This window comes from Ischnura elegans, chromosome 5 (assembly GCF_921293095.1).
Source record: "Ischnura elegans chromosome 5, ioIscEleg1.1, whole genome shotgun sequence".
Taxonomy (NCBI): Eukaryota; Metazoa; Arthropoda; class Insecta; order Odonata; family Coenagrionidae; genus Ischnura; species Ischnura elegans.
The window spans coordinates 86,255,616-86,275,038 of record NC_060250.1 but is presented as its reverse complement, the minus strand read 5'-3'; the positions used below and the strand labels follow the sequence as shown (position 1 = coordinate 86,275,038).

The 19,423-nt window shown below is 38.2% G+C and overlaps 1 protein-coding gene across 2 annotated transcripts in view; it reads right to left on the bottom strand.

Moving 5' to 3' along the window:
* The window catches only part of LOC124159176 (potassium channel subfamily K member 18-like), a 43,955-nt gene extending 25,798 nt beyond the window's left edge, over positions 1–18,157 (bottom strand). For both annotated transcript variants that reach the window (XM_046534798.1, XM_046534799.1), the window contains exon 1: positions 17,885–18,157. In XM_046534798.1, the coding sequence (XP_046390754.1) occupies positions 17,885–18,152 (268 nt within the window). In that variant the 5' untranslated portion in view covers positions 18,153–18,157. The remainder of the gene's footprint in view (positions 1–17,884) is intronic.
* Positions 18,158–19,423: the final 1,266 nt, after the last annotated feature.

Sequence of the window (19,423 nt, the reverse complement as noted above, 5' to 3'; positions counted from 1 at the left end):
TACGAAACGTAATAGTTTCATACCAATTGCTAGGTAATATCTTATATAACTACTTTTTTAATGATGTAGCTTTGTTTTCGTAGCTGAGCCTTCGTAGAGATTTTGAAGGGCGCACCTGCATCTGGGATAGACGCACAGACCTGGAACTTTTCTGAAATTAAACATGCAGCAGAGTCCTCCAGCAGTGTAACCTCCCTAAATGTGGTAGCACTGGGAAAAATGATCGCCAACCTTTTTTTTAAAGTCATTAACAGCTTCACGAAATAAATATTTCCAGATGTCCCAGTCACTCCTTCTCAGGTATTAAATATTTAGCGAAGAGGATCGATGTTAACCAGCCAAAACAAGATTATGTAGGAAAGTCGATTCAATTGAAACCTACAAATTGACTTTAACCGCTTCTCACCTTTATTACTTAATCGAGTAATTCTCACTGAAGGCAAGGAGGAAATAACCCAAGGTTCTCAGCAAGAATATCACATAGCTCCCATGGCCCTCAGAAAAAATCCATTGTACTCTAGCGCATTTGCGCATCTTATACCCCCACCTCATTTGTTTTTAGTCGACCTCTCCCCCCCCCCCCCCCCCCCACATTCTGCCCTACACCCCCGCAATACTCCAAAGTCCTTGATTAACCCAATAACTTCCTCTATAAACTAGCGCACTCACCTCCCCCTCATCAAGGGCGCAGTGTCGAAAACTCCCTTTTGCAGAGTTCCCTTCCACCTTGCCCCATTCCACCTTTCACCTGTGCATCTCCCGCAAGTCGGTAATCTCACCTTCCTTCAATCGGCCGACCCACAGCCGAGCCCACAGCAGTCGCCCCTGACGATATGGCAACCGAAACGAGACGATAGTCACAACCAGTAAAATTTCAATACTGTCTTATCCAGAAAGGCGCGGATACGAACGCCAGACCTTCGGAGGTTACCTATCAATTTTTTCCTCCTCCTCGTCCACTAATGAGAAAAATTAAATAATATTTATACGTTTTTATTGGTGATTTATATATCAATACATATATATTTAAGGTGGAGCCATTTCACATTATAAATAGGCGAACCATTTAATTTCATCATAGCATTAAGATTGTTGAAACAGTAAATGCTGGTCTTGGAGAGCCCATAGATATAACTACGTCCGTAAAATACTAGATTTCCACGTGGGAGGACAGATGTGTGGAATTTGGAACCCCTTGACCTCGTAGGAATGGAAGTAACGAAATAATATTATCCATCAACTTTTTATTATTTAATACATGATTTGATTTACTGATATTCATTATAAATTTAAAGGGGGTTCATTCATTTATAATGCGCTCCCTTAGACTGTCCAAACTGTATTACATACATGTAAAACTAACTCGGTGAAGTATAATGTATTTTCGCTCATATCCTGGTGTATAAAAATAAGAACGCGAGCGAAGTTTCCCACTAAAGTGAACATTTCAAAAAAACTCTCCAGCCATCTTAACTCCTCCTGTACCCTATCGAGCACACTCAAAGCTTTCTTTCGTCCCAAATTTCTAGGCATAGATAGCCCCCTGTCTCAATGAGGTGACTCTTGACTACCGTCGCCGTGACAATCCTCAATCGCATCCTTCCGTACTTCCGGGAGCGAAATGCTGAAGTAAAACTGACAATTACTGAATTCAAAGGGAAATAAAATCCAAGTCATGAGTACTCCAGGTCGAAGCTGAAGGAAGGCCCCCTACGTATAGCACGATTTAAGCATTTGAATCGGTGGGACCATGTGGAGAGGAGATGAGGTTTTACTAAACCCGCATAGTGACGGAAAAGTGTCAGTGGAAATCGATTTTTCGAGCAATCGATTTTAAATCGCAATTAAAAGCGCGACTTTTCAACAAAAATCGAAATTTGAACGAAAAGGTCGTTCGGTCGAAAACAATCGACGGTCATTTAGGAAAAAAACAGTTTGTGCAAAAATGATTCATATTCATTCTCAAAACACTCCAAATACACGATCGAGTAGTGGGAAAAATCTACACGGAAAACATGTTTGAATTAATAGCAGTAAAAATGAACAAATTCACAAATATTAAAGTTTAGGGATCACCGCTAGGCTTTAATAAAATGTTTACGAAAATCGACTGATTGAGATGCTTCCTTAATGATCGATGGCGTTGCTTTCCAATTTCACTGGCCTTAAAGAAATCTCTTTCAAATGGGAATGATGACGCTATCATAGGCCGGTAGTAACGCTGCCGAGATCAAACGAAATGGTCAATATTGAAGTTGAAAAATCGAGTTTGAATCGAAATTCTAAGATCATATAAAACTAACTGGATCTCGATTTCCTCGATCTTTGACAATTAAAACTCGATTTTCGATTTTAATCGAAAATCGAGTTTTCCATCACTAAACCTGCAACTTTCTAGTAAAACATATTGGACAAAAATGTTAAGAGAATGAGAGGGAAACGCGCGGTTACTAGAGGGACTCAAGTGGAGGGACCAAATGCCTTTTGCGATGAGATAGTTAACCGAGGCAGACAAAGACCCGAGGAGAGGCACGGAGCACCTATTAAACAAGAGTTTATTCCCTTCATCGTGGGGGTTATTAAGGCCTCTCCTTAGTTCGGCGGATTAAACCGACGAAACCATCCGCGTAAAATACGGACGGGTAGACTCGTAGACTGGTGTAATTAAAATCGCGTTCATGCTCGGATCCATCCTCGAATGCCAAGTAAACAAGCCTGAAGGAGCCAGGCAAAATCTATGCTTTCCAGAAAGTCTTATTACCTAAAAATCATCAAATTACAACTTATAAACAATGCGTCTAATCTATCTAAATAACCTCAGTTTGCATGCCAACTATCAATAATTAACTCACTCACCTTATTATTTATAATATATAAAAATGGTAACTTTCCTAAAATATTTAATTAGGTATGTAGTTTTCATGAGGATAATCACTTTTATTAAACAAACTATGAAAATAATATATACCTAAGAACAAACTGATAAGATGCTTTTACATAATACATGGATGTTTGTTGGAGTGCGACTTCTTATAATAGCTAAGTTAGCTTTATCTCATGTAGAAATTCTCTTTTGTGATTCATAATATTTACTTACTTTGAACATGCTTACAAATGTATGTTTCGTCATGTATCTTTCACTAACATCATTAAACACAATTTTGAATTAAATTTTTGATTAATTTGATTTGATTTGACTCAATGACTACATTAGTGTAAAATGTATTGCTGTTTCCTTATAGGAAATACGAGTACATCTGCGAACAATTAATAATTTTAATAAACTTTATATTAATAGTCGTTTCAATAATTGATATGTCAATGCCCTTAAATGTTTTGTAAGACGGAATGAGAGAACTGGGGCCGAAGATAAATAACACCAATATATTTCAATATATTTCCTGCTCATCGGTAACAGTGGTCGAAGTAACATACATTAAGCTTAAAAAACTCACTGAAATTCAGTCGTGAGCCATCTTTGGATCGACACGCACATATTTCAGTCCATCACAAACGCTGCTCCTCGGATAGAAAGATCTCCATCACGATCAGTCAAGTTATTACTTTGAACTCGATCACCTTTCTCTCGTGAGGACACCAAGCGCTGAAATAATAGGCGAGGCTTAAGAAGAGCATCCTTCAACTTTAGGCCTCGACCTTGGGGATGAGAAAAATTCTAATTCGTCTCCAGATGGAAATCGTTGGTCCTTCCCAGCGCGCAACCCCTTCTGAAAAGGGTAATCCTCGAGAGTTTATTCCGACAAATTACGGCCCTGGGCGGAAAGATACGAGCATTTTTACAGCGGCTATACATTCATGAATTTTGCTGAGACCTCAGGATATTTAATAATACTGGCTTCCCGCTTGCGTAATAGAATTTTTAAGGCCATGGATATCTGATCACCAACCTTTTCATGAAATCGCTAATACACAAGCTGTGCTCAGAAGTTTCTCGCGCATTATGGCCATCAATATAAAAAAAACTATAGAAAAAAATAGCATGCCGGAGTATTTAATTAATGCTTTAAAAATCTGAAAATTTTAATCATGAATGGAACAATTCATTCTGCCCACAGCTTATTAGCGTCGAGAAAATGATACATGCAGGCACAGATGAATTCTAAATAAAGTGGACGATGCACAAAATAAAAATCAACGCGTCATAATACTCGACTCTGGAGTTTGAATAGCGTGATTTTCTGGTATATTCCATCGATAATAACAGTAGAAATCATTCGTAATTAAAGTATTTTTATTCTAATAATACATGGCTCTGTATTTTTAATCTTTTTTTCAAAACTCTTCGTAAAATTTGAAAATCATTGGAATGGAAAAACTAATGGTATGAATAAATTTTCCAATTTATGAAGCAGACTGCTCTCTATTTTTTTATAGATGGAATAAAGGAACTCAAATTATCTAGCTGGGCCAATTTTAACTTCGCAAAAAATAAAAAATAATTGAGAGAAGTAACGACATGAAAGAGGCTACTGCCTTACTTAGCATATTTAGATTACCATTAGACCGACCTTAAATCAACCGAACTCAATTAAAGGTAACCCCAAATTAAATTTAAAACATTAAAATGCATAAGGCACATACTTAGTGGTGTGATAAATGATAATCCGGAATTGGCTTCAGTTCACATCAGCTTTTATTTATATTAGGTCATCGAAAAACTATTCATAACTAACAGCATTTTAACTCCCTAAATCGTTAAACTTCCGAAAATAATAATATTCCAGGCTAAACTCTCAAATTTGAACCAACCCACTGGTATCAAGCAGCATGATATCTCCCTTTCTGGTTAGGGTGGAGCCATCGAAAAATGATGAGGCGCACGCCGAATACAAGATGAAATATTTCAAAGATGAAAATATTTCTCAGGTCTTGGAGTGAATATATAAAATATTATCAAAATATAATCAAATGCGAAATAGATTAAGTAGTTAACTTACATCGATTTATGTCTAAAAATGATGGTAATATAAAAATAATAAAATGCAGATCGTAACAAAACGTAACGTATCGTTTATCGAAGTAACAAAATGTAAATTGAGTCAGAGGGGAAACACACATTTTCCTCAAAGAAAAATTCCCGGGAGATTAGGGAAGGCAATACATGCTCACGTGCTAAGTCTTCTCGGATATTTTTGCATTTTGTAATTAATTTTTTTACTTGTTTCCTAAGTGCTGTTCTATTCTCAGCGCGTCAATTATGATGTTTTAAAACTGTTAAATTTAGCCTTAGAAATAACATTTTATCGTGAGTTCTGTACTACCGCTAACTCAAGACTACCAAATAAAATCAAAACTTAATCAAACGACACACTTTTGACCGTGGATATCAGATATTTTTAATGGAAAGATAGTGCTTGGAAAATTTGTAATATTGATTTCTTTCGATGTCACTTTAGCTTGTGCCTTAAATTTTTGCAGCCACACATCTCCTCGTGATACCCTAGTGTTATACAGGCCTTTATCCACAAAAAAAACGTGAAGGAGTTATTTATACGGGCTATATTTATACGAGATATTTATAGTTTATATTATTACGGGAGTTATTTCTTACGACCATATCTCACAAAATTTCGGGAGGGTTTGAGCAACATGCCCCTCCCCGCTCGCTACAGCCTTGGTGAATTAGGCAATCGAACCCTACAACCGGGAGTTATATCAACCGAAACAATGTCACATATACGGTAGTCTCTTGATTGGCGTACGTTAGGGGCACATAACTCTTTGAAAGCACGATATATTTCTCTCTCGACACTCTTCAAATTTTTCAGTCACATACTTCGCTTCGGTAAAGCGAGTCATGCCCCGAGTCATAAGATAAAAATTGACAATCTGAGAGAAGGAGCAGCTGTGTGCGACCGCTACTTTTGAGTATGCCAATTGGTTTCATAAATTGTTCCACATTCTTATTCACGAGACGGTACTTCACATTTTATAGCATGTTGCTTTTAACGACTAACCGTACACTCACGGAACAAATCCAATATTTATGACGGAAGCAAGAATTAAAAAAAAATGTTTGGAGGGATTTATGCGATCTAGTTTTTCCAGAATAAATGATTTATCCGCGTAATTTTCTCAAAACAAATCGTTAATCAATTCAAAACAATTAATAATACCTTATATACCGATTAATACTATTTCTATTCTTTCGTGAAATTCATTCAGTTAGCGCTGTTTAATCGCTATCTCCTACTTTGCCTTGGAGGAGCGAATAAAGGATTTTGAAAAGAAGCTGTGAATCAATATTTCAATATTATACCTTCACAAAGGCAACATATTGCGACTAAACTTTCCTATTCGACGCCAAAATATGTTAGTTCACATAATGGTAAGAATGGAGGACAAACGATTTTATCCAGTGTGCTCTATAAAATGTTTAATTACCGTTGATATCCATTGAGTACGAGGTGTGTTTAGAAATAACGGGAATTTCAGTTTTTTTAAGTTTAGCCGTCTCCGTCTACATCAATGTTGTGGCCTGCCAAATTGCACCCATAAGATATTATGCACTTTTGGGGCCCTTCTTCCAATCCTCGAAACATTTGTCAAACTCTATCTTTGAGATAGCCTTTATCTCTGTCAGTGATTTCTTTTAATGTCATCAGTACTTGTAAAACGACGGTCTTCTCTTTATTTTTGGAAATATGAAAGAGTCGCACTGAGACATGTCTGAATAATAACGAGGTATGGGAATCGTTATAGTATTGTTTTTGGTCAAAAATTCTCGGATAAACAATGGAATGTGAGCTGAAAATCGCCGAACTCATAAAAACACATATGGCTATCACAGAAAAAGTAAACAATGGACACCGTTAAAAATTTTATCCTATACTTCAGAGGCTGGTATACCAAAAAAAAATTGTCAATCGAACTTCCCAAATTACAAACTCGCGAAAGTAAAAATACCCCGTTATTTTCTGAACACACCTCGTTTATGAATGACCTCTCTCGGGTTTGCGCGCGGGTCAGAAAAATTAAGGCAGCCAAACCATACGCCTCGAATATGATCACCAGGACAGAAATCTCAAGAGAAGAGTAGGAATACACCATGTGCATACTGATATCCTTAAAAATCTTGTGTCCAAAATAGTAAGGGGACATAGCTGCTGACCATGATGTAATTCCAATAGAAAATTTGAAATGGAACACGGAAGGAAATATGATGCTTTCGGTCTAAGCTGTGAGCAACTTTAACACAAAACATGAATAAAACATACTGGAATATACATTTAGATTCTTCGATTGCCTTATTTTTATGTAAGAGTTGTATAGCTCATACGGAATAAATTATTTTACTCTGAAACCTTTACTTTTGAACCAGCTGTGCCATTATAAGTCCCTATTAGGGTGGTTTCCTATTATTTTTTTATTGCCTAAATCGAAAGATTATTACTCCTGGAGTACGTATTTCACGTATTTACATTTTTAAATGACGATATATATTTTTCGCAATTAAATGAAAAGTGAACATTTTCAAGCGCGCGAAAACGCGACGGGTAAGTATGAATGATGGGAAATCTCTCCGTGTGGCGTATTTCTCGTTCCCGCTGCCGCCCTGTGAGGTGACCTTGAGGGAGGCTTGAGCGCTGATACGACGCAGGCTGCTAGCGGGTAGCTGAGTAACCTGCTAGCTGGTAGCGCTTGGCTTAAATAAGGATTATTAATACCCTATCAAACGAAGAAAACTTTCCGACCTAAGCCAGTTTTAATAAGTGATTATTAAGACATGTTTCCCTGAGCTCTGCGCCTCATGCATGCATTGGTAATCTCAGACGATGTATAACTCCTATCTACTCGTATAGAAACTAGGTCCCTGTGACGTCACGTGGAGTGGCATCGCGTGGGCGCCAATCTGGCCGTTTTCAAATGAGGATAAAAATGGACCATTGCCATTCGTCTAAACCGGTATTTCGAAAACGAAATAATTTGTATATTATAAATACACTAATGGTGGGTAACGAATCGCAATCAATGCTTTTCGTTTTCTTTGATGAAGGAAACTACCCTATTGTGAAGCAAGGAATTTTATTTTAAAAGAAGAGCTCGCAAAATAGATGTATTGGTGTAATTGACAAGACACTTGAAATATTTGTAAATAAAGTTTTCTTTTTTGTTTAAGGAAATGATTATTCCATCTTAAAGGAGCCTTTACCTTTGGCAAAAACCTTTTAGTGCCTAATAGAGGGTTTCACTCATCTTCATGCGGCCCTGTGAAAGTTACGCATTATTTGCCACGAAAGCGAAGAATATTACCAATTCCATCGCATTCATAAAATTTTGTCCGACCTCCAGCTTCTTGCACAAGGAGAAACGCTTTCTCAAAATTTACAACGTCTCTTTTTCCTCAGTGACTTTCCGATAACCTCATATATTGGGGACCTCGAGTTTCGCAACAACTTACACCATTTAGCGAGTCACTAAACCGCTTAAACTTTCCTCATTCAATAAGTTTCTATCTCGATCTACAAAATTTGGCTTTTGATTCAAATCTCGACCGAGGAAGGAACAAAATCAGATATTTTTCCAAACTTGAGAAGGTAATCGCCACGGAAAAACAATTTTATCTCCAGATTTATAGACCTGATTCGAGGAGCATAATATCTTACCTGCTTTTTCAAAATATCTCTACGACCGTGATTTCCCACAGAAAATGTAAAAAGACGAACTCCAAAACTTTATTTGGTCAACTGACGCACAACGGAGACGCAGGTTAGATGATATATAAATGAGATAACAATGGAAGTTTCTAACTAATCAGTAAGATGCAGTAGCATTTTAAAGGATTTCCTAGGATAGTCATTCTCATCAGAGGAATTATCAAGCAAGGTATTACCATTCAAATTTCAAGAAAATTTGTCAAGTTCTGGCAACACAAATAAAGTACGACAGCTGATATTCCGGGGGTTGGTCTCCAATTAACCTTAGTGACGTTTAAGGGATTAAACACTGGTATTGAATTGTGGAGATAAACAAAAACTTTTCCATCTTTTGAAATTTGGAAGGGACGAACTGCGTGGCTGAAGTTGAAATAACTTCTTTCGTGTTATGTACTGCAAAATTTCAACAGAATGCAATTTAAACTAAGATTTTCGCAATGTTAGGCTTCGGTCAAACAAAGGAAATAATAACACACTAAGAGACGCCTCTTAAGAAAAACTGGCCAAATCTATTCCATCTTTTGCCAAGTTCCATGTAAACAAGATGGTGAGGTGGACGCGCGTGATTAAAATTTCACCACGTAGCGGGAAGTCAAGTTGGAGGTGTCTCCCAGAATTGTCTTCGAGTTCACTTATGAAAATGAAGTGGTGGAATTCATTCCAACGGAGATACTTTTAATGAAATAGGATTCGCACTCAGATTGAATATAGACTCATCCAAGGCTTGGGTGTAACTTTCAAATAAGTTATGAGAGAAAAGTACTTGAGTTCAGCTATCTGCTGCGAAATTAAATATTCATCTCGTAAAAATAAAACACAAGTAGGAATAAGGAAACTTTTCAAGCGTTAATAACTCGAAGGTCTGTTTAAAAAGCTAATGGATGGAATTATGGAAGATTAACCACTTAACTACCAAGGTAGCTTGAGGACATTTTCCAATTACTTCCAACGGCATTGGAAGTACTCGACTTCTATTCCTAACATGCTTAAAACAGTGAAGGATTTTAACTGTAATCATATTTGAAATTTCAAGCACGGAGACAAATTATGGCAATATAGAGAAAGAAATAATTCATTAGCTATAAGTCAATAAGTCACCTTTATAGTAACATTATTAAGTATCTATATTATTGATCTTCCTCGTTGCACTGACGAAATCTTTCTTCCAGAATTCTCCAAACTCCAAAATTCTTCATAAGAAATAGGGGGCTCGTGACGACGACTCCTATTTGTTCAGATTCCAATGAACCAAAATAGGGTACCCGAAACCTCTGAAACGGTATAAATGATTGATAACGGACTGGTTACTTTGGCCGAGTTTCGATTCGCCATTTATGCTCTCTCGCACTCTTCCAAACTCTTTCTGATCGTTAACTTGCGGACATGACGTTATCAATTTTCGAAATCCACGAAATAAAAAAAATCGTTCGAAAAAAAGCACGAGGGTCGAGACAAAAGAGATACCTTACTCTATTTCGAACCCATAACCTTCTGTACAAAAAGCATACCATGAAGCCTGGTGTAACACTACTTTCTTGCGAATTAAACATGAATTTTTCATATGATATAAGAAATTCACCAGTTTGGCTAAGGACAACAAAAATATCAACTAATCTAAATAATCGAATCCAGGAGAGACATCACTCGTTTAGCGAATAGCAGAAAGTGTTAACGAAAATTAATAAAAATAAATAAAGCATAATAAAGCATTGAAATCATTCTGGCTAACTCATCGACTAATCATCATACCCAAAGGAAAATCTCTTCGTGTTTCGCACAAAAGGATTACAAAAACACAAAATCTTCGTGACACCGTACCGAGAATCTACACCTAGCTCCGCGTAAAATTCATTCGCAAGTAGAGCGTGGATAGAACGCGCTCCCTAACTGCACCAAATTTCCAGCGAAGCTGTGAAGACGTCCTCGGCACGGGATAAATTATTCAAAGCTTCGCGGAAATCATTTTTAAAATGCGCTCTGCGGACGAAACGAACATAATTTCCTTCGAAGCTCGTCGTCCGCACTTGGAAGTTTCCTGCGAAAGCCTCACGATGCGAGAAGTTTTCGCCACTGAGGTGAAGTCCTCCTCCTGATTCGCCGTTGGAGTAAGTGTGGCGAAAACTTGTTTTTTTTCCGCGCAGCCGAAGTTAGATTATCACTCGAACGTCTCAGAATTACTAAGTCCCAGTCTAACAAGTTCTTGAGGGTAGCATATCCTACAATGTCGTCTCCCAGTTGTCCATTCGTTATCCAGCATATTTTACTATCATTAGCACTTCTATCGCAGATTTGAGATTGCCTAGTGGGGGTCGTAAAATTCTTTTATTTTAACTTAACAAAAATTTTGATTCCATAATTTATTGCCTAATTTTATAATCTGTAATTCACATTTTCCTATTTTTCAATTGCGCAAAAACATTTTTATATTTTTTTATGACTTCAAATTTGGCAGGATAAAATATTTTTTTTAGTTTAAAAATTTCGATTTTCGACATAGAGGTCTAGAAAGCTGTCTTGAAGTATGATTGTACTGTTGGTCACAGGATTTCGATTTGATGTTAGATACCTAAATGAAATCTTATGCCTCCTGAGATGATTAGGGGTAAGGTTTCATTCTCCAAAAAAAAAAATGAACGGCGGGTTTCTCGTCAACGTAAGCGGATTGCACACGCGAATCTTGATTGCAAATTCTCCCATTCATATTCATAGAATTCATCCTCTTAAGACTTCACGCGTTAGCCCACCCATCACGATCTGCCTTTAACACTGCACTATTAATGACGAGTTATTACACCTGTTAATGCAGCCAATTAATTTACTTTTATGGAAATTAATTCGCAATAAATTTTACGGGAGTGCGGTATGAATGAATACCAATCATACTTATGCAATCTTGACGAGATGCATTCGGTCCGTTTTACGTGAAATCTATTAACAAAAGATCCATTTGAGACGATTTCTATTCCCTAATTGTTTACCAAAAACATATTATTATGGCTTAAAATTTGGCAGGGTGGCATATTTAAATTTAAACTTTTCGTTTTAAATATAGTGCTCAAATATTTTTACGAAATTCATTTTTTTTACAATCATAAATGGCAACAACTCACACGCCCAGATTAACTAGCTTTGTATAAAGAATACATATTAAATATTTACCAAGGCATAACAGAGCCGAACCGGCAAAAAATCTTACAATTCCAAGACTAAAGATAATAATGTTATCAAGGTCATAATAATGTAATTAACTTATCCGAGAATAAATGAAAGACATTTCGGTACAGTGAAAATGTTTAGCAGAAAATATGAGCAGATCTGACAATACATCTGCGAAACTGTACATGTTCGGGCGCAATATTTTGCAACAGAATAACAATATCATAAAGAATAGCTTTTGTGCTTACGAAATCAGGAAAGTTTTGATCAATTTTTTACGTATACATAAAGGGGAGTGAAGAACCTGGGAGGTAAGCAACCCCGAAATGCGACAGAATAAAATAAGGAGTAACGCTGAGCTGCTCAGCCTAAAAAAGGAATACTCAAGCGTTTTAACATTCATATAAGCTCTCATTATTTTCACTTTAGGTGCACCTGTTTTATAGCACCATCAAAGAGTAAGTCTCTGTAAGGAGTAAGGGATTTTTCATGTAATCTAACCTCGATATTGCATTCTTCCTCTCTCTAATAACATTATTTTCCCCCTATTCATTCTAAAAGAAAATAAACCATTAACCTTCACGAAGCTCAAAGTAAGTACGTCATACTCACTTGTGGCCCAATGGCAGGAGACCAGACCATACGTGTTCATCAAACATTATCGTTAAAGCACAGTAGTTTCTCATGGTGGCTTAATAATTTCGAATTAAAAAAAAAAGTATGTTTTCCGATGGTAAAATTACGCGTAAACACTCGAGGTATCCTACATCTACCATAAAAAGTCCATGAAAGCCGTCAGGTTTGAGGCTGATATGATATTTCATGAGGTGAAAAGCATTTTTTTGTACCATACAGGATGGGTAGGCAATAAGGCTGGGAAGAATTGAAGCCGTGAGTTGCAAAACATGACTAGTCCATCTCGCATAGTTTTGAGGTAAACCACTTTTTCTGAACATTTTCAAAGCTAACAAAACCAGCAGTCCGGTCATTGATACTAAATGTAACATCCATTCATGAAAAATTGGAGGAATAGTTCTGGTAGTCCAAATAAAATATCCATGAAATCTGTTCATCCCAAATTCTTGCAAGGGGAGCTTCTGATTTTTAGGAATTCGTGACTTCATTTATTAAGAGACTGGAGGAGAAATACAAGACGCAGCAATCGTCTGCTCTCCAAGATCGTTCTGCTACGGCAGAGCGTAGCGCAGTTGAAAGCAACCCGAGCACTTAGCAGGGATTAAAAACGACCATAGGAGCAATTTTCTGACTAATCATCCATGCACTCTATCGCTCTCTACGACTTAATTTCCATAGCACACTAACATTCATTTATATTCAGCTGGCGAACTTTCTCCGCGATAAACGGTCAATTAGTTTACTCAGGATTTCATTTTAACCAAAAATTGATTCATTCCCGTATTGTATAGAAAAAAATGTCATCTTTGCAACGGTACCGCTGCGCGCTGCAGGCTACCGTGCTGTCTTCTAAGGCCAAGCCTGTGTGTATGGAGTAAATGGCTACGTATATGTGTATGCCTATGGCTATGGGTCTTCAATGGGACTATTCCCTCTTCGTGCTTTTTGGTGGTGAAAAATTGATTAATATCGAATTTTCTCTGAAACGCTATGGATTTCATTACATAAATTAAACATTTCATTAAACGTGTAAACTTAAAGTAAAAATTCCTGCTGCCTACATAATTTGCGGCGTGATATTTATCATTCTTATAATTATTTAAAATTCCGGCTTAACTGTGCGTAAAATGAAATGAAATCTGGCAACAATATATTCCCACCTCTCAGTAAGTCTTTATGGCGGTTGGCGATTGACTCGTTAATTCCAAAGTATGAATTACTCATTTCCCTTAGTTTTGAGACAAACCATTTTATATTATTTAAGGTACTAAAGCCATCACTCCCGCATTTTTTTCTTGAAAAGCTGTGATACTACATATGATGAAACAATGGAAGTTCCATTAGGCCATAAATATCTTCATGTTTAAAATAATATCTTACTTCATGTCAATCAAACACAATTGGTTCAACTGATATAAGAACTGGCAATACGTAACGATTAATTGGAACAAGTTAACTTGCGGGTTCCCAAGATTCTGAAGAAAAGGGAAGGGTAGGGCTTTCAGAACGGAAAACTAAAACAAGAAAGAACATACCAACTTTATCGCCTTATGTCCATCTCATCGCTAATATTAAATTCATTCTCCAACCATCCTCTTTAACACATCGTCACCTCGAAATCATGTCCTCCAACAACCTCAACCATCTATTTTCTCGAAACAGTCCTAGCATACCCTAACACGTCCGCTAGTTTATTACTTTGTTTTCCTCGCCACGACCCTTTTAATATTACATTATTCGATAAATCAGAGACATATCCCTCTGGGGACGTAAAGGCGACTGGGAAGTGGCTAACCGCACCCCGAGTAATTCATGAATTTAAATCATTCACGGGAGGGTATTTTGGCGGACGAGTGGACACGTCATGACGCTCGGCGAGGGAGTCTTCAATTATTCGCAACGCCTTTGGTCTCTCTTTTGTCGCGGTGGACCGGCGGCTAATTTTATTTGGCCACCCCAGGGTGACCAATGCCTTTTTTATAATGCAATTCGACGGGGATGGAAGCTTTCGAAAGGAGTGGGACACGGACTAAGACACATGGAAGCACCACCAGAATAATCATGTATATTTTGATGCTCTCTGAATGTATATATCTATGTACAGAGGCGTTTCCAGGATAGGGACAAGGGTGGGGGGCTTAGTGTAGTGTAATCTCCCACCAGCAGTGGGGGTCCGAACAAAATTACCATTCTATCTGGTGTAAATTGTATACCCAAAGGGTATACAATTTACACCAGTGTAAATTTACAATTTGGGTATACAATTTACACCAGGATACAATACCATACCCAAAGGATATCCCCCCATATACCCATTTCTGGATCTGCCACTGGATTGTAACATACCAAAGGCGTGTAAAATAGACCCAAAGTTTGGAGCTAATTTGTACTTCGATTCGTTAAAGTAGGTAAGTAAATCGGAAATTATAACTTAATACCATTTTACAAGGTGGGTACCTTCAAAAATTTCGATTTTATCTAATGTGTGTTTCGACCCAATGAGGGGCCCTTTATTCCCTCCCCCCCCCCCCCCATAGATCCGCCACAACGTTGGTATGCGTGGGGTACATATAGAATGCATATATACAGTCGTTGAAAATCCACTTAGCGGCGCTACGGTAACACATATCAAAATGGAGAAGACTATATAAACACAGGCACATAAAAAATGGGATTTCACAAGTAATGACGGAATATTTCGCCGGCTTTATCCACCTGCCATCGTCTGCCGAAGGTAGTAGATAGTAGACTATCTACTATCTTGAGTGTCCTTTTTTATGTGTCAGTGTTTATATCGTCTATTCAATTTTTATTTCTACATGAAATTTCATTGTCATAGTAATGAGGTGAGTATGCCGCTATAATCCTCCTCAAAGACTACCCTGCGTCATTGCCTGGTGAGTAAAAATGAACAATGATGATCGCACCTTCTTGATGTTATTCTGATGATGCAACCATCTCAGGCTACAAAATGCGACCGCAAGATATTCATTTACAGGGAAAAAAGCAACAAGAGGATATAGCGGCCATAGCGCTGACATTCCCTCCAACTAGCCATATTGATATCCAGGGCCGGAAAGTAATTTTATAGAATAACTATGGCTTTTAAAACCGGGACCTTGAAAGGTGTCCCCCAAGACGGATATATTACTAACAGCAGGTCGTGATTCCACATGGGTGATATAGGAAAGTGCGGTTGAGATGGATAATAAAATATTACGGTGAAACTGAATCCCAAATTGATTTGATTCATCTTAAGGACAATATTGCGGGATTAATAAATTAGTTCTGAACACTTCTCTTCTCCAAAGAACATATTCCACTGATTATGAAATGTTTGTTTTAATTCACTGATGGGAGGCCATCCTATTATTCTGAAGCCACAAAATTTAATAGGCTGGAGAGTATTAGGCTCTTATCGATGCGATCCGTGTGACGCTAGGCATCAATGCGCGCGCTTCGAGTTTTTTCCTAAAAAACATGTCTCCGTTGATTCCTTGGCTTTCATTTTTCCTCCGAGAGTCTAATTATCTCTAGCCTGATCATGTATCCATATCATGGATTGAGTTTACTTAGAGTAAATTAAGGTTCAATATATGTTGACGTTGTCTTATGTGTCACAGATGAGCAGAGTTAATTCGACTAATTGGCAAGGATGAGGTTGCATCTGCAGCCATGAAGCGAGCAAGCATGCTACAGTAAAGCATGATTATAATAACTGACAGTTAAAATCTTTCTTGGGCCAAAGAAAATATCACACATCTTCTATCAATCAATTGCTACAGTATCGGTGAATTTTATGAATTGAGCTCGCCATAAAAATAATGTTTTCCTACATAAAAAGTCAATTATCTTACCCAATATAAAACGAACAAGATAAATTATCTTTTAAAATACAAATGAGAAAGTAAAATTCATCTTTACTTCCTCTGTTACCATTACTCAAGGAAATAATATTCATCAGTTACCTTTACAGAATCGATCGCAACTGCAGTTCAGCCTCCAGTCATAGATAAAAAATGACATGAAATTCTACCATGCGACCAAAAGAATCTGATGGGTTAGCTCCATCGAGGAGGTAAGGAAGAAATATTAGACTTTAAGAATAAAGTAATCAAAATTTCAGCATGAGAATCTCAAAGATTGGCTCAGGTGATAAAGACTTAATTTTCAAAAAGCAATAAGATAACAATAAAAATGTTGAAATAAGGGACTGGGAATTAAGATCACGTCAGAAAGGAACACGAATGGTATTATATTATGCCTTTTGGAGATAAAAACCCGCTAAGCCATTTCGGGTTCGATTAATACAATTCAACGAGCAACTTTACCCTTAGAAAGGTTAGCATAAATTCAGACAATCAAATAAGGATGCAAGATTTTTCTCAAAAAACCATTTAAGCAAGAAAATGTGCCAACAAGTGAACCGTGTAAAAACTCCATATAGTCAGTGTTCCTATCATCAACTTTATTTCATCGATAGACATTTCTTATGCAAACACTACACGAAAAAGGGGGGGTACATTAAAATACGACGTTGAAAACTACAAACATCCTTTTTCTGGAAATAAACTCAAAATGACATGAAATTGCATTACTTTGATGGTCGATCGGCTCCGACCTGTAGTGTGCTTAAGTTTCTTGATTTAGTTCTCCCAGTTTATCCATTAGGTTAAAATTACAATGATAGTGACACTTTAGCCTATTTGGCATTTGGTGTCAACAGGCCAGACTGAAAGGGACGAACAACTAAGTAGGAGAATCGTTGTATTCTCAAAGATGCAAGCGCAGAAAAATAAAACGAAAAACATGACCTATGGCTAGTCATATCAGAGAGGAGTCAATAAGGAGGCCTCGGTTAAATTGAAATTGGAATAGTCCTCATTTCCCTTTCAGTTACTGAGACATAGTACCGGCTTGATTACTATAAAGAAAAACTTAAGGACGGCCATTTATTATGTATACAATAGTAACAAGTTTCTGCGGCTTAGACATCTTCAGGAAGCTTCAATTTTCGATTTAATGTCACTTTAGTAGCATTTTTCTAAACAATTTTTCTCGCAAGACATAAGCGTACAAAGGTAGTGTCAAACGCCATCAGCACTACAATCTCGTAATCAATTCTTACCTACAGACAGACACCTCTAAAGGTAATTCTTCTATAACATAATGCTACAAAGAATATTACATGATGATAAGATGAAATATAGGGAACAGACTCTTACGTCCAGACATGTAAAACCCCCTTTACACAATACTATTACCATTAAAACTTTCCTATCGACAGACGCTCCTAATGGTAGCAGGGCTAAAAAATATGGAAGATAAAAAATATAGAACTACATCTTATCTTCCAGAATGCAATCAAAATGACACGAATTTAAATTTTGATGATTGCTGACGTAGGCTCCGACCTGTTATGTGCCAAAGTTCCTTGATGCAGTCCTCGCGGTACTTATCCACTGCCGTTAGCGCCTCGGCCTCCTCTTCCTCCCACTCCAGGTAACGGAAGAGGCACGCCCCCAGTAGGCAGTAGGAGATCACGAGGGCCAGGAGGCCGGGGCTGGAGAGCAGGAGGCAGAGGAAGCGGAGGCAGCAGCGGGAAGCGCGGGCGGCCCTGGCGTCGCGGGCCTGGCCGGCCCTCGCCCGACGCCGGCGCCAACTCAACTCCTCCGCGTCCATGTGGGTTTCTGGCTCAACCAAGCGTCGCCATGCGGTCTGGGCGTCCCCGCCGTGTTTTGACTCCCTCCCCACCGCCGACGTCCCCCAGACGCGTCGTCGCGAACCAGGGTGGCGGTACCACGCGGCGAGAGGGTGAACCACGGTCGCCACCTGTCGGCCATCCAAAACCTTCTCACCCCCAAAGGGAGTCCGACGTGTGTGAATAATGAAGCGAATGATAGGCGTCCGCGTTAATTGGGTCGTGCACGCGTAAGGGTGAGATTGGGGACGGATTAAAGTCGTTCTTTTTTTTGGGTGCCGCGGGGCGCCGGGGCGATACGGATTTTTACATCTACACATCACTTTTGAGGCAGTTGGTCCCAACATCTACTCGCACCATGGACATCACTAAATAATTAAATTCATTATTTTTTGGTGTTAGTAGGAGTAGCCTCACCTTCCCCATCACCGTTATTCTTGCCTGGCTAAAATCCGATGCACACGACCTACCCTGCCGTCTCAAATATTTTTTCATCATCCTTATTTAATCCACCTCCGATTTCTGGCTTGCGTTTTACCAACGTTTCCGTCAAAGTCGCTTCATTTATAACTTTGCTCATTCACGTAAACATATACAATAGAGGCAGTTGGTCCTAACATTTACCATCATTAATGACTCCAAACTGCTTATATTTTCATACATCTGACGTAGTTTAAGAGTAATATAATTTTTGTTTTTTTCCCGGCGAACAATTGCAGTGAAGTTTTCTCGGGTCTCACACCGGGTCAGGTCCTCCATTTCTCCTTCCAACGTTTCGATGGACAACTCGCCCATCGTCTTCAGGGATTCAGAAATCCAATCCAGGGCCGATGGGCGAGTTGTCCATCGAAACGTTGGAAGGAGAAATGGAGGACCTGACCCGGTGTGAAACCCGAGAAAACTTCACTGCAATTGTTTAAGAGTAGTTGTTTCGGGTTGCGCATGCACAGTGCGACTTATGACGCTTGTGGTACACGGTAGGATCCTCTTGATAAAATATTTTTTATGTTTGGTCCAATATTTACCCCTAGCAATGCATATAATTTTTAATGATCGAAGCGCTGGAGGATAAATTACATTTGGTGGCGCCTGGATGGTGTGTAATTTCCTTTCATGAAATTGGGATTGGAAAAATTTTCGTGAAATAAGGAATAAAAATATGATACCATCCTTCTAATTTTCAAGACTTTCGAGGGATAGGGGAAGGTCGCTATTTCCACCCTTTAAAATCTGTCATCAGGGAGAGATTTCG